Raw genomic sequence first — 16,724 nt, 5'->3', positions numbered from 1 at the left:
GGTTAATGCCGGCGGTAACGGACCGCGTTATACAGCGGGTAACGCACTCCGTTACCGCTGCTATTAACCCTGTGTGACCAAGTTTTTTACTATTGATGCAGCCTATGCAGCGCCAATAGTAAAAACATCTGTTAAAAATAATTAAAAAAATAAAAAATTATTATATACTCACCTACGCCGCCTTTCCCGCTCCTCGCGATGCAACCGGCATGTTCCGTTGGCACGGATGGTCTGGCAGAAGGACCTGCCATGACGTCACGATCATGTGACCGCGACGTCATCACAGGCCCTGCGCGAGCAGGCTGGGACCGGAAGACGACAGGCGACAGAACTACAAGTATGGTGAGTATGTTAGAACTACAAGGGCCCCTCGGATCGGAAGGTGAGTATGTTTATTTTTTATTTTTTTAACCTGTGACATACGTGGCTGGGCAATATACTACGCGGCTCTGTGCTATATACTATGTCGCTGTGCAATATACTACGTCACTGGGCAATATACTACATCACTGGGCAATATACTATGTCACTGGGCAATATACTACATGGCTGGGCTATATACTACGTGGCTGGGCAATATACTACGAGGGCTGTGCTATATACTACGCGGACATGCATATTCTAGAATATAGAATACCCGATGCGTTCGAATCGGGCCACCATTTAGTGTGTATATATATATGTGTATATATATATATATATATATATATATATATATATATATATATATATATATATATATATATATATATATATATATATATATATATATATATATATACATACACATTTTCACCTTCCTGACCAGTAAATTTTGATTGAAGTTTTTTTCATTTATTTTTGAGAATTCAGAATTTTGGCGAAAAATTTAGAAATTTTGAACTTCATGTTCTTATGCTTAACCCCTTCGTGACATGCGCCGTACTAGTACTGCGCTGCGGGCACTGCATTTGTGCCAGCTGCAGTACTAGTACGGTGCACCGATCACCGCGGTCTCGCGCTGAGCGCCGCTGTGATCGGGTGCGGGTGTCAGCTGTATATGACAGCTGACACCCCGTACCTGCGCCCACGATCGGCGCTAGCGCCGATCGCGGGCATTTAACCCCTCTGATGCTGCTGTCAGTAGTGACAGCGGCATAGAGGGGGATCGCGCAGGGACGGGGGCTCCCTGCGCTCTCCCACCGGAGCAACGTGATGCGATCACGTTGCTCCGGTGATCCGGAAGGAGTCCCCGGATCCAAGATGGCCGCGAGACTCCGTCCGGGTCATGAAGTGACGTGGCTAGCCGGCACCGGAAAGCCTCCTGCACTGCGTGTCAGATCACTGACGGTGTCACTTGTGGGGGGTTTTAATGTTTAGGCACATCAGGGGCTCTCCAAATGCAACATGGCGTCCCATCTCAATTCCTGTAAATTTTGCATTGAAAAGTCAAATGGCGCTCCTTCGCTTCCGAGCTCTGCCATGCGCCCAAACAGTGGTTTACCCCCACATATGGGGTATCGGTGCACTCGGGACAAATTTTACAACAACTTTTGGGGTCCATTTTCTCCTGTTACCCTTGGTAAAATAAAACAAATTGGAGCTGAAGTAAATTTTTTGTGAAAAAAAGTTAAATGCTCATTTTTATTTAAACATTCCAAAAATTCCTGTGAAACACCTGAAGGGTTAATAAACTTCTTGAATGTGGTTTTGAGCACCTTGAGGGGTGCAAATTTTAGAATGGTGTCACACTTGGTTATTTTCTATCATATAGACCCCTCAAAATGACTTCAAATGAGATGTGGTCCCTAAAAAAAAAATGGTGTTGTAAAATTGCTGGTCAACTTTTAACCCTTATAACTCCCGAACAAAAACAAATTTTGGTTCCAATATTGTGCTGATGTAAAGTAGACATGTGGGAAATGTTACTTAAGTATTTTGTGTGACATATCTCTGTGATTTAATTGCAGAAAAATTAAAAGTTGGAAAATTGAGAAATTTTAAACATTTTCGCCAAATTTCCGTTTTTTTCACAAATAAACGCAGGTAATATCAAAGAAATTTTACCAATATCATGAAGTACAATATGCACGAGAAAACAGTGTCAGAATCGCCAAGATCCGTTGAAGCGTTCCAGAGTTATAACCTCATAAAGGGGACAGTGGTCAGAATTGTAAAAATTGTCCCGGTCATTAACGTGCAAACCACCCTCAGGGCTTAAGGGGTTAAAAAGCTGCTTGATAAACGACTCAGAGGCCCTTTAATATTTGGCTCTTGGGAGATGGGTATATAGGTTTATATCCAATAGGATTGTTACCCTTTTTCAAAATATCTATCGATGACAAAAGGGCTCTGCAGATATCTATCATAAAGCCTTCAGATGGATAGTCATCGGAGGCTGGTATATTATCTATTAAAGAAACATTAGAGGAATAGATCTCGGGTCCCGCATCATGTTTTTTTTAGACCTAAGTTAGTTTTATTTAGCTGAGGCAGGCATTTTTTTGTGGGCTCATGAGTCTCAAACTCCGAGGAGCTCCCTGAGAGGGAATTTTGGGTTGAATTTTCATCAGAATCTGTGAAATTATTAAAGTCACTACCTTCATAATCAGAGGTATCTATCATTCTTATGGATTCCTCTGAGTGGGTTCTTTTTCACCCCTCTGATAAGTCAGAGGAGTTGTCTGTATCTTGGTTTACATAGTTTTTATTGACTGGTTCCATAGATGAGATGGGATTGGTAGGTATATTTTGGAGTATTTCACTGAGGTTTTTATCACAAAGCAGTCTAATTTCTTCCAATATAATTTTTTGTAGTGACATTAGCCGTTTGAAAAGGTCATTTTCTGATGCGTCAGATGGCTGATCCCCACCATTAAAATTTGTTAATACAGCCTCTTTAACAGATGGGATTCTGCAAAATTGCCCCCTATTATCAGAGTTTCCATGGGATTCCCCTATGATTATTGGGGTTTCAGAAGAGGATTTTAGTGTGGCACATCCAGATAATATATGAGTAGGTTGTGTGGCACTATATAGTGGTGGAGTTTTAATCATTTCACCACACCTGATCGGCAGAACTCTCTCTTTAAATTTCGCTTTATCATCTTCTTTACCTTCTGTGGTGCAGCTCCTGCACCACAGCCCCTTATTATTGGGGTCATTAACCATTGCACTTGGTGTTTGTGGGCTGCTATGTAGAGACTTATCAGCCGCATAGCTCTCAGAAGCAAAAAGAGACTGCGCGGCGCTATATAGTAGTGGCGGTGTTCTAATCGCCGCTTTACAGTGTATCTGAACATCTTACAGCGGCGGAATCTTCTCCTCCCCCGCCGCTGTCATACCAGCCACCTTGTTCTCCGCTATGCAGCAAGCGGCCAGCAGAGCAATCACCCAGCCACACCGGGCCTCACCTCCCAACTCCCGCCGGACCGAATCAGCCGAGCAAGACCTGCCTGCTGTCACGATATGTGACCTGGCCTGGGATACTTCCTCTTGCAGCGTCGCGGCTCTCGGTCTTATCGGGGCTCCCGGATTCTCCTCACCTCTCCATCGGCATGTGTTGTCGCGGTGAGCGCTGATCTCCTCACCGGTGACAGCGCTGACGTCACCCGGCATTTTGCCTCAGCATCAGCTGACCGCGAGTCAGCATGGCCATTGTCCCTTATGCGTCCTGAATCCTGGTTGTCTCGGGGAGCATGTGAAACCCTCCCGGACACCTCAGTAAAAGGGACCTTTTTCATAAGTCTCCTTGGAATTTCCCATGAAATTTCATGCTCCATCTCTCTCTGCATCTTGTGTAACATGGACCTTGAGGTACTTTCTCCTCATATCTGCCTGTGTGGCGGCCATCTTGTTTGGAGGCCTTGTTACCGGCCAAGAAGCTGAAGTGTTTGTTGTCCCTGTAAAAAACCTTAACTTCTTCATTTTGGGTGCTGTAAATAAGGACCAAGGTTTTACCAGTCTGTAGGTCTATAAATTCCACTTTTTAAGCCAAAAGGTAGCTCAGTATAGGGGATTGTTCAGGAGCTCTGTAGAAGCACGTCTGCTCCTGTCCCCCACAAACCATGCCCCCCTGACAAATTAAGTTCTATTTAAATAGATCATCAGACATTTCACCGTTTGGCATATATGAAAACGCTTACTTTATAACTATACTTTTATCCTGTGGCAACATTTATTGCTTCGCACCTAGAAAAATCATCTTAAACACTGCTCAAAAAAATAAAGGGAACACTTAACAACAGAATATAACTCGAAGTAAATCAAACTTCTGTGAAATCAAACTGTCCACTTAGGAAGCAACACTGTATGACAATCAATTTCACATGCTGTTGTGCAAATGGAGTAGACAACAGATGGAAATTATTGGCAATTATCAAGACACACTCAATAAAGGAGTGGTTCTGCAGGTGGGGACCACAGACCACATCTCAGTACCAATGCTTTCTGGCTGATGTTTTTGTCACTTTTGAATGTTGGTTGTGCTTTCACACTCGTGGTAGCATGAGACGGAGTCTACAACCCACACAAGTGGCTCAGGTAGTGCAGCTCATCCAGGATGGCACATCAATGCGAGCTGTGGCAAGAAGGTTTGCTGTGTATGTCAGCGTAGTGTTCAGAGGCTGGAGGCGCTACCAGGAGACAGGCCAGTACAACAGGAGACGTGGAGAGGGCCATAGGAGTGCAACAACCCAGCAGCAGGACCGCTACTACCTCAACCTTTGTGCAAGGAGGAACAGAAGGAGCACTGCCAGAGCCCTGCAAAATGACCTCCAGCAGGCCACAAATGTGCATGTGTCTGCACAAACGATTAAAAATAGACTCCATGAGGATGGTCTGAGTGCCCGACGTCCACAGATGGGGATGCTGCTCACAGCCCAACACCGTGCAGGACAATTGGCATTTACCACAGAACACCAGGATTGTCAAATTCGCCACTGGCACCCTATGCTCTTCACAGATGAAAGCCAGGTTCACACTGAGCACATGTGACAGAGTCTGGAGATGCCGTGGAGAGCGATTTGCTACTTGCAACATCATTCAGCATGACCGGTTTGGCAGTGGGTCAGTAATGGTGTGGGGTGGCATTTCTTTGGAGGGCCGCACAGCCCTCCATGTGCTTGCCAGAGGTAGCCTGACTGCTATTAGGTACCGAGATGAGATCCTCAGACCCCTTGTGAGACCATATGCTGGTGCGGTTGGCCCTGGGTTCCTCCTAATGCAGGACAATGCCAGACCTCATGTGGCTGGAGTGTTATGATCTGGTGGCTTAGGAGCAGCATCAGACATGCTCTGGAGGAGGTGGTACCTGTACTGACCGCAGACCCTGAACTTAACATCGCAACTAGCAGTAGCCGTGGGATGTACCTACCAGTCCTAGACACCTCGACACAGCCGGAGAACTAATTACCCCTATAGATAGAATCGGAAAACTATCTTGCCTCAGAGAAAATCCCCAAAAGATAGACAGCCCCCCACATATATTGACTGTGAGAGGAGAGGGAAAAAACATACGCAGACTGAAAACAGAATTTAGCAAAGGAGGCCAATCTAGCTAAATAGACAGAATAGGACAGAGTACTATGCGGTCAGTATTAAAAATCACTAGAAAAATCCACCACAGATAATACAAAAATCTCCACACCTAACTAAAGGCATGGAGGGAAAATCTGCTTATCCAGAGCTTCCAGCTTGACTAAATAAATCCACACTGACAAAGCTGGACAAGAAAAACATAGAAATGCACTGAACAATAAAGTCCACAGTATGTGGACTGCAAAAACCAAGCCAGGACTTATCTTTGACGATTTGAACAGATAAGCAGGAGAATCCAGGAAGAGATGTGAATCCACCCGGGAACAATGGACAACTGGCACTAACGAAAGGATCTGGCCAGACTAAATAGCCCAGTCAGAATTGGTAATAAGTGAAAGCACCTGATGACTGCTGAAATCCAAAGGAGCAGCAGTACCACTTATAACCACCGGAGGGAGACCAAGAGCAGAATTCACAACACTGGAGTGTGTCAGCTTTTCCTGCAAGATGAAGGCATTGATGCTATGGACTGGCCCACCCTTTCCCCAGACCTGAATCCGATTGAACACATCTGGGACATCATGTCTCGCACCATCCACCAATGAACACGTTACACCATTGACTGTCCAGGAGTTGGTGCATGCTTTAGTCCAGGTTTGGCAGGAGATCCCTCCGGAGACCATCCGCCGCCTCATCAGGAGCATGCCCAGGCATTGTAGGGAGGTCATACAGGCAAGTGGAGGCCACACACACTACTGAGCATCATTTCCTTGTCTTGAGGCATTTCCACTGAAGTTGGATCAGCCTGTAACTTCATTTTCCACTTTGATTTTGAGCATCATTCCAACTCCAGACCTCCGTGGCATATTGTGATTTACGTTGATAATTTTTAGGTTTTATTCTCAACACATTCCACTATGTAATGAATAAAGATTTACAACTGGAATATTTCATTCAGTGATATCTAGGATGTGGGATTTTAGTGTTCCTTTTCTATTTTGAGCAGTGTAGTTTAGGAGACTCTGTGAACATCTCTTATTATGCAAGGCTGAATTTGAAGCAGACAATTTCTTTAAATAGGAGAGGGAAGTTATTTCATGTACTTCATAGCTTAAAGTGAATGTTTACTTTTCTTTGCACTGACATATTTTCTTTGAGGATGGAAATATGTTTTCTGACACACAGCTCGTAAATGGGTAAAACAAAAAAGGAGAGTACACAGCAAGGTCCTTCAAGTTCTTGCTGCAGGTAGCCAGAATTTTGTGTGTGAATATTTTTTGCTCTGTGGAGGGAATTTATTAAGAATAATGTCTTATGTTGGCTATGATATGTATTAAGTTGAAGTAAGGTGCACCTAATTTATTTAGAATACATAAAAGAAGAAAAAACTCACTTCGCCAAGGTAGAGCGCGGTAATCAAAAGTCCATATGGTGATGCACGGAATAAACGGTGGCCGGCATGAAAGGCAAAACAGCTAAGGAAAAATTCCATTAACAAGAAAAGCTAAAAAGAGGAAAATGTATTAATGTAATGTAAAATCACATAATCAAAAAAGTACCTATGATTAAGGACATGTCTGTGTTTGTTTTTTTATTGTGATTTTATGCTACATTAATACATTTTTCTCTCTTGAATTTTTCTTTGTGCTGGAATTTCTTTAGTTGTTAATTTATATTAAGTTGCATTAAATTTGGCCCATTTATGGCACCAGTACCTCGAATTTACAGTCTAAATATAGTAAATTTATCAGGCCACAGTGACCAAGTTCTCTCCTCCTAAGTCTCGTCCCAATTATTTTGCAGGTTTGACATGCACCATAATTTGCTACTATTTTTCTACAGAAAACTGGCATACAGATTAAAAAAATGCAGGGCCGTTGCAAAATCAGAGATCTAGACCATTAAAACAAATATTAAGAAATTGATCAGCACTAACTGATCTGTATAGGGTAAAAAAAGGAGAGGTTGTTAAAGAGTAGACATTCACTTTACAGTAAAGGCTCAGAGGTAGAAGGTGATTATCGCCTTGTGTATTTTATGTACTTTTCTCATTAGGTCTTCACAGTTAAAAGCGGTTTGAAATCGTATTTTTTCTTTTACGATGAGTGTGCCACTTGCCTTTAGATTATTACTGCAATCTGGTCGTACATGTTTTGTTTTTTTCATTTTTGTTTAGGTTTCCCTACAGCAGCAGCCTATGGACCAGTAGCAGCAGCAGCAGTGGCGGCAGCAAGAGGATCAGGTAGGTGGCCTTGTGAACTCAGCGTGGCACAAAGTAGTGGTAGATAGAAGCAAGTTGCATGGTTGGTCTGTTTTAAGTGTCTGTTGCTGATTATAGTCATTCATTTCCTTTGCAAGTTAAAGGTGAAGTATCAGGTTTGATCCGCAGGTCGTCCCCACTCAAGTAAGTTACAGTTGCTGTCAAGTAGATATAGCGACATACTAGCTCTTTATAATACTTAGTTGGTTAATTTATGAAAATTGTACTTATTTAATATTTGTAATAATAATTGAAATTGCTATAAAAAAGCTATTTATTTAACCCATTTGTAGTTCGTTTTGGAACAAATCCTTTAACATGATGAAATAAAATAAAAAAAGCCACCAAAACTGAGACAGATGTTGTCTTAATTAAAGAAGATACCAATGACATTCATAGATATAGCTTGAGATGTCCAATATCGACGCCATAATATCTGATAGCAGACATTTTACCCAATAAGAGATGGATGCCCAATCCTTTAATAGGACTTAAAGAGTTGTCCAATTTTCAATCCATTTTCATATCCTCTTCTAAAGCTTTCTGAATTAAGTGTGTGATTCCCTGTTTAAGGTCATCCTTTATTGGCAAGAGAGGAGAGCTGTTGCAAAGAGAGTACTTTGCCCTAGAGCACCTGTCTTTCATCAAGAGCACATTGTGAAAATGCCATCCATTAATTTAGCGTTAATGGAGTCTTTATGCAATTTTACATCAAAGCACAGCATTTTGTTAAAAAAAAACAAAAAAGTGCATAAAAATTAATGGTTGTGGCTGAAAGTCTGCACACAAAACTGGCAAGTTCAGTTCTAAATCTAAACTCTTTCTATTCTGGCAAACGAGTAAAGTCATGACACATCACAAGTCTTTGGCAGTGAAAGAGTTAAAGACAAATACCTACATAGATAATATACATATCTGTGAATGTTATTAGTAACTTTTGCAAATAAGCCAGCTTCTATTCTAGTTTTGGTGGTCCTTTATGGACTTTTTGGCCATGATGTGCATTTCATGCAAACTTTCCTTAAACAGGTTTTTAGTGGAATTCCCAAGTAAAAGATACTGTAGTTAAATTATATTTTCCTTTTGATTCTGTAAAAAAAAAAACTTTACATAAAATGTCACTAGAAAGCATTGGTTTCTATTTTATTAATAGTTCGAAAGGTTCTAAGGAGTTATTCATCTCTTAAGAAGTCTATGGGCATAGAGCTGGTAGACTTCCATAGAAGGCTCCGAATAATCATGTTCACTGTTCTCAATGCTGAACGCTAGGTCATGTGACAGGCAAGTCAGCTGTTAGCATGTAGAGGAAACTGTTAAATAAACATAAATCAAAGGGGTTTTTCCCCCTTTCAGATAATGTTCGACCCCAGCAGCGGTTTGTACTCCTTGCCGGGTTCACTTGTTAGTCTACGATGCTGCCCCCATTGCTTTGCTGCAGCTCTATAGATAGGTCATCAATGAAAAGTAGTTGACACCTTCTTAATGTTTAAATAAAAGTATTAAGTTTGAGAAAAGTCACTACTACTACTACAAAAAAAAAGGTCAGCGCAAGCATACTAAAATGGCAGCTGGTCATTAAAAGGGAACTCCAGTAGACTGTACTGTCACCTTCTATAAAATCCTACTTGCTGCTTGTTTCAACTTTTGATTTTCTACTAATGCTTCTTCACACCATCACAAACTCTTACCTTGTTATATTGGGACCCATGTTAAATTGCTTTTCTTGGGATAAGGGGAGCCCGAGGTGTCCAGCAGCTACTTAATTCAATTCTGTGTTGCTGGAGCATGGATTTTTATGAAGGAAATCAGAGTTAAAGAAGTTGTCCACTGCTAGGACAACTTCTTGTCATACCTCATACTTGGCCCAGATAAAATAAAAAAGCTTATACTCACCTTCCGTGCCTGCGCCATTCTCGTGGTGTTGGCACTTGCTCTCCCCAGGGCTCCTGTGTGGTTGTTGTGACACGTGACCCCGGCGCCTATTCAGCGCTGATGTCACTGTCCCCGACTTCAGGCAAATTGAAGAGGAAGTCTGGGCTCCAGCTGATCTGACTTCCTCTTCATACTCAATTTGTCCGAAGGCTGGGACAGTAACGCTGATTGGGCACCGGGCAGCACGTGTTATGCAACCCACGAAAGCCCTGGGGCCGCGAATGCCGACACCATGGGAATGGCGCAGTCAAAGGAGTGAGAGTATAGGCTTTTTTATTGTATAAGGACTAAGCTTGGGGTTGTCTTAGTAGTGGACAACCCCTTTAATTTGGCATAATTTCAACTCAAAATCACATTGCTTGAATTAGCCCTAGGCCCACAAAGTATTTTACTTTAATCAAGAGGGTCAGAAATCGACAATTTAAAAAAAAGAATTGGAGGAATTATAGAGACCGGTTTCTCCAGCTTTCTGGAGTAATTTAAGTAGTTTTACTATTTGCACCTTATTACCGTATATACTCGAGTATAAGCCGAGATTTTCAGCCCAAATTTTTGGGCTGAAAGTGCCCCCTCGGCTTATACTCGAGTCACGGTCGGCGGGTGAGGGGGAGAGGGCGCTGAGGTATACTTACCTAGTCCCGGCGATCCTGACGCTCCCCCTGCCCGTCCCACGGTCTTCGGGTGCCGCAGCTCTTCCCCTGTTCAGCGGTCACGTGGGACCGCTCATTAGAGAAATGAATAGGCTGCTCCACCTCCCATAGGGGCGGAGCCGCATAATTCATTTCTCTAATCAGCGGTGCCGGTGACCGCTGATAGAGGAAGAGGCTGCGGCACCGAAGAACAGCTGTCCGGGGGAAGGAGCGGGACGCCGGGAGCAGGTAAGTATTACATATTCACCTGTCCTCGTTCCACACGCCGGGCGCCGCGCCATCTTCCCGGCGTCTCTCCGCACTGACTGTGCAGGTCAGAGGGCGCGATGACGCATATAGTGTGCGCGCCGCCCTCTGCCTGATCAGTCAGTGCGGAGAGACGCCGGGAATATGGCGCCGAGGAGCTGCAAGAGAGGTGAGTATGTGTTTTATTATTTTTATTGCAGCAGCAGCACAGCTATGGGGCAATAATGGTGCAGAGCACTATATGGCACAGCTATGGGGCAATAATGGTGCAGAGCACTGTATGACACAGCTATGGGGCAATAATGGACGGTGCAGAGCACTATATGGCACAGCTGTGGGGCAATAATGAATGGTGCAGAGCACTATATGGCACAGCTATGGGACAATAATGGTGCAGAGCACTGTATGGCACAGCTATGGGGCAATAATGGTGCAGAGCACTATATGGCACAGCTATGGGGCAATAATGGTGCAGAGCACTATATGGCACAGCTATGGGGCAATAATGAATGGTGCAGAGCACTATATGGCACAGCTATGGGACAATAATGGTGCAGAGCACTATATGGCACAGCTATGGGGCAATTATGAACGGTGCAGAGCACTATATGGCACAGCTATGGGGCCATAATGAACGGTATGGAGCATCTATTTTTATTTTTGAAATTCACCGGTAGCTGCTGCATTTTCCACCCTAGGCTTATACTCGAGTCAATAAGTTTTTCCAGTTTTTTGTGGCAAAATTAGGGGGGTCTGCTTATACTCGGGTCGGCTTATACTTGAGTATATACGGTATTTATATATCGTGCTCCACTTTTAAGGTAGTATTTTGTTTTTTAAAGCACTGCTGTCCATATATTTTAGACCGATTCATTAAATAGAACTTTTTCCAAATGTCACATTTTTTGCCGCATCTCACTCCAGGACCTCCACTGGAATACAGTTTCTTGAGGAGTTTTTAATTAGATGCTTGTTGTGCCTTTTTAACCACTTTACGACCTATGACCTATAGGTACCTCATAGGTGACCTCCATCTCTTTGATGCCTGTTCTGGCACTGAGCTCGCATCTTTTCAGGCACATGAAAACTGATTTGATCAGCTGTCATGTGCCCCTAAAAGCCGCAGCAGGAATCTCGATCCACCCACGGCTGTTAACATGTTAAATGTCTTTGTCAATCTCTGACAGTGGCATTTAACTTACACTTACCGGAAGCGTGTCACAAACCCCGCCCATTTGTGAGTTTGTCACATGATCGCGGAGCGCAGATGGGTTGGCATGGCATCCGGGGGTCTGCAGAAGACCTCTGTACCTGTCATTGCAGATCTCTTATGGCCGCCGGCCCGTGGACTACATTCATTGAAGATGATCATTTCTGCTACACATAGCATGGCTGAAGCCCTGCTAATATTTAGCACAAGTGATCGGATGACCACTCCTTCATGTCTCCTAAGGAGACTATTAGTAAATAGTGTAAAAAATGTTTTAGAAAATATAAGTTAAAATCACCCCCCTTTTGACCCATTCAAAATAAAACAAAAAAATAAAAAAATACACATTTGGTATCGCTGATTTCAGAAACGCCCAAGCTATCAAAATATAAACTAAATTAACTCAATTGGTAAACTGCATAATGAGAAAAAAAAATAAAATGCTAGAATTACTTTATTTTTTTTTATGGTCGCCGCAACATTGCAATAAAATGCGATAGCAGGCGATCATAACATTGTATCTACCCCAAAATGGTATCAATTATCCCGTAGAATGTAAGTCCGCAAGGACAGCGTCCTCTCCCCTCTGTACCAGTCTGTCGCTGTAAATTTGTTTACTGAAAACGATATCTATAACCCTGTACGTAACCCCTTTTCTCATGTACAGTACCATAGAATTAATGGTGCTATATAATTAAATAATAATAATAGTAATCAATAAAAATGTCAGCTCGGCATGCAAAAAATTAAGACCTCACCCAACCCCAGATCCTGAAAAACCGATACATGTTTGGTATCTACAAACTTGAAATGACCTGGAGAATTATAATGGAAGGTCATTTTTAGCATTTAGTGAACATGGCAAAAAAACAGCAACTTTTTTTTGCCAGTTAAACTCGCTTGGATTTTTTTCCCGTTTCTCAGTACATTGTTTGTCAAGAAATGCTGTTGTACAAAAGTACAACTCATCCCGCAAAAAATAAACCCCCACATGGTTATATTGACTGATAAATAAACAAGTTATGGCTCTGAGAAGAAGGGGAGCACAAAACGAAAACTCAAAATGGAAAATCAGAAGGTCATCAAGGGGTTAAAGAATATTTGATAGTAAAAAAAACAATTCCCAAAAATTGGTTGAAAATGTGTAAAAGAGCATTTTTGATTGAAAAAAACAATTCCAAAAAATTGGTAAAAAATTTAAAAAAAAGCATTTTTGATTTTGAGTCAAATTCATGAATTGCACCATTTTGAAGAATTTGGAACACAATGTTGGCAAATAACAGAAGACTCAAAAATAAAAGTGACTTAAATAAAGCGGAAATGATGAATCAGACCCATAGATTCTAGCTCTGGCTAGATCCCAAGGAGCAGCATGGGCAGACTAAATTTGATTTTGCCATCCAGTAGAGATGAGTGAATAAATTTGCAGGACACTGGTACAGTGACCACTTCAGTAACCCATGGTTGCCGAACGAGGGCCTTGTAAATTGTCCTGATTTGTATTCCCAATGTGTCATCATTGTTGGTTTGTGACACACATGATGTCACGCTAGGCCTAGAAATCAGAAGAAGTACAAGGTTTTCCAACTAGAAGGAAGCAGTTTACAGGGCTCCTGTCTGGCGGCCAAATTGTATTGCTATGTTTGCAGGAACAGGGTCCTGCAAATCGATTTGCTCATCTCTACTATCCAGCAACAACTGAATGATTTGGCAGAGACCAACTATGTTTGGACTTACTGGCTGGCTCTATGCAGCGTGCCTTCGCATCATTAAGGCTGACTTGCCAACATTCTTTATATGACCCATTTTTTTCAAGCAACATATATTCTGGAGAATCTTTTCAATAATGGTGTTAAACTAGCCCTCTGTTATTCCTCTCGGAAAGTTGTGAATACATTGACAGTGGATTGAGCATTCCCCTCCTCAGCAGGGTGTGTCCTTACACGTTGTGATGCCAGTGCCAGTCTAGAAAAACACCCCTTTTACAAAGGAAATGGCAACACCAGTTGTCAGAGTAGTCAGATGTGTCCAGAAGCTATGACAGAGGATCAATGCAAGACATGTCAGGATCTGACTAATCCTCTTGAAATTTTCATTCTCAAGCTGTTGTGAAATTACAAGTTCCAAACTGCTTCAATGTCTGCAGCTGTTAGGGCATTCTGGGGGTTATAGTCTCACAGCAACTGGTGTACTGCATGTTGTTCTCCCTTTTTATAGGATATATATCCTATAAAAGGGGATATACACTGTGTTCCAAATTATTATGCAGATTGGATTTAAGTGTCTTAAAGATTTAATTGTTTTGTTTTTCATATATACTCGTGGATAGTATTGTGTCTCAGAGCTCAATGGTCACTGAAATCAATCTTAAACACATGTGATAATTAGTTTTCTAGGTGATTATAATTAAAGTAAAACTACTTAAAAATTATGTTCCAAATTATTAAGCAGGCCGCAGGTTTCAAGCAATATGGGAAATAAAAAGGATTTCTCTGCTGCTGAAAAGCATTAAATAGTGCAATGCCTTGGTCAAGGTATGAGAACATTAGATATTATATTAGAGATCTGTGACTGAAACAGAGCACAGTAAGAGTTCATGCAGATAAAGGCATAATGAGGAAGGTTTCTGCCAGACAAATTCATTGGATTAAGAGAGAAGCTGGCAATATACCATTACAAAGCAGCAAACAGTTATGTGAAGCTGCTGATGCCTCTGGAGTCCCTCGAACCTCAAGGTGTAGGATCCTTCAAAGGCTTGCTGTGGTGCATAAACCTACTATTCGGCCACCTCTAAACAGTATTCACAAGCAGAAACGGTTGCAGTGGGCCCAGACATACATAAAGACTAATTTCCAAACAGTCTTGTTTACTGATGAGTGTCGAGCAACCCTGGATGGTCAAGATGGATGGAATAGTGGATGGTTGATGGATGGCCACCATGTCCCAACAAGGCTGCGACATCAGCAAGGAGGTGGAGGAGTCATGTTTTGGACCGGAATCAAGGGGAAACAGCTGGTTAGGGCCCTTTAAGGTTCCTGAAGGTGTGAAGATGACCTCTGCAAAGTATATAGAGTTTCTAACTGACAACTTTCTTCCATGGTATAAAAAGAAATGTGTCTTCAGGAGCAAAATCATCTTCATGCATGACAATGCACCATCTCATGCTGCAAAGAATAACTCTGTGTCATTGGCTGCTATGGGCAAAAAAGGAGACAAACTCATGGTGTGGCCACCATCTTCCCCTGACCTCAACCCTATAGAGAACCTTTGGAGTATCATTAAGCAAGAGATCTATGAAGGTGGGGAGGCAGTTCACATCAAAACAGCAGCTCTGGGTGGTTATTCTGACTTCATGCAAAGAAATACAAGCAGAAACTCTCCAAAAACTCACAAGGTCAATGGATGCAAGAATTGTGAAGGTGATATCAACGGGTCCTGTGTTAACATGTAACTTGTCCTGTTAGGATGTTTTGGAGTTAAATAGCTTTTTTGTTCAGTGAATGTGACCTCCTAATGCTGCAAATTCCACAAATGAGCATTTTCAGTTCTTTAAAACATATAAAATGTTTAGAAATTCTACTGTGCCTAATAATTTGGAACAGAGCATTTTGAGTTTTTATTCATTTTGGAGATTATACTGTTATCATTGGGAGGCTTATTCAATAAAATTTGATGTATAATCTAACGGGTGATGACTTATGTTAGATTGACTGTCATTTGCCCGACTATTTAGGAAAATCCTAGAAAAATGTCATTTGCATAATAATTTGGAACACAGTGTATTTATAATAACTTGAGTTCTCTTTTAATGTCTTCCGTCTTTCCTTCCCATTGTGGGTGTGCAGCATGGTCTGCTCACCTTGTAAAACCTTTCTGTTAATGAAGACATCAATACATATTTTGATTCTGAAACTTTGCCAGTTCTTAAGCAGATTTCTCCATAATTAAGACAAACATGTCTCCTCTTTCTGTGTTTCTCATCCTTCCTCCCTGCCCCATCCACTTGTTCTTTCGCAAATGCAATTATTGTGTTTGCATGCAATCTATTCTCTGTCTCCTTCTAAACACTTATAATTTCACTAAAGAAGTCCATATCCTAATGAAAGAAACCCTGTCTACATAAATTGCAGAATATCCTTCTTTCTATGAATATTTTTTCTTTTGAGATAATTAGCAAAGTATTTCCATCACATTTTTTATATATTGTCATTGAAGACATCTGCACCTTCTCTTGCCATTATGAGCTGCTTATTATACAGAATGTTAAAAGCTGGTTCATACAAAGAAAGGACAGAGAACATCTCTGTAATCGTAATAACTCTGCATCATATTAACTCCTATAAACATTACTCCAGGTGGAATACATATTTAGTAAAGATACTTAAAGGTGTTGTCCAATAATAGAAAAACATGGCTCCATTTTAACAAACATGTTGCCACACTTGTCCGCAGGTTGTGTGGTGTATTGTAGCTGAGTTGTAATACCAGGCAATACCATAGTTCATCATCCTGAACAACCTTTTTAAGCCTAACTTCTATATTATCTGCCATAATGAGAGACCTTACCCTACTTCCATGTAGCTTAGGCAGTGTAGTGCAGTGACGTTGGTGCAGTGTGATAGACAGTGACCACAGGAAAGTTCAGAGCAAAGTGTCCACCATTCTCACAAAAGGAAAACAAAATGGTATCCTCTGGATCGCAGCCAGGAATCAAGACAGTCCGTATCCGAGACCAGTTGCCATGGGCGACTGCACCACCTTGTCACGCTGAGGGATGCCAGGCCTTTTTGCTTTGCTTGGCTCTGTGATACTTCACACAGGCTGAGCCTTGCAGAGCCACCTGCTCTGCAGTTTGCAAACCAAGACTGACACACCCAACCCTTTGCTGCATGGTTTTTAAATGGTATCT

The 16,724-nt window shown here is 41.9% G+C and overlaps 1 protein-coding gene across 7 annotated transcripts in view; it reads left to right on the top strand.

Moving 5' to 3' along the window:
* MSI2 (musashi RNA binding protein 2) overlaps positions 1-16,724 on the top strand; it is an 894,813-nt gene that overhangs the window by 764,203 nt on the left and 113,886 nt on the right. For 3 of the 7 annotated variants that reach the window (XM_077296830.1, XM_077296828.1, XM_077296829.1), the window contains one exon: positions 7,694-7,759. The exons of 2 other annotated variants lie outside the window; for them this stretch is intronic. In XM_077296830.1, coding sequence (XP_077152945.1) covers positions 7,694-7,759 — 66 coding nt within the window. Of the gene's footprint in view, positions 1-7,693; positions 7,760-7,875; positions 7,922-16,724 lie in introns of all 7 variants that reach the window. 2 more of the 7 variants (XR_013223945.1, XM_077296833.1) reach the window with 1 other exon arrangement.

This window comes from Ranitomeya variabilis, chromosome 3 (assembly GCF_051348905.1).
Source record: "Ranitomeya variabilis isolate aRanVar5 chromosome 3, aRanVar5.hap1, whole genome shotgun sequence".
NCBI classification, from domain to species: Eukaryota; Metazoa; Chordata; class Amphibia; order Anura; family Dendrobatidae; genus Ranitomeya; species Ranitomeya variabilis.
The sequence above is the reverse complement of the archived record's forward strand: the minus strand, read 5'-3'. Positions and strand labels throughout refer to the sequence as shown.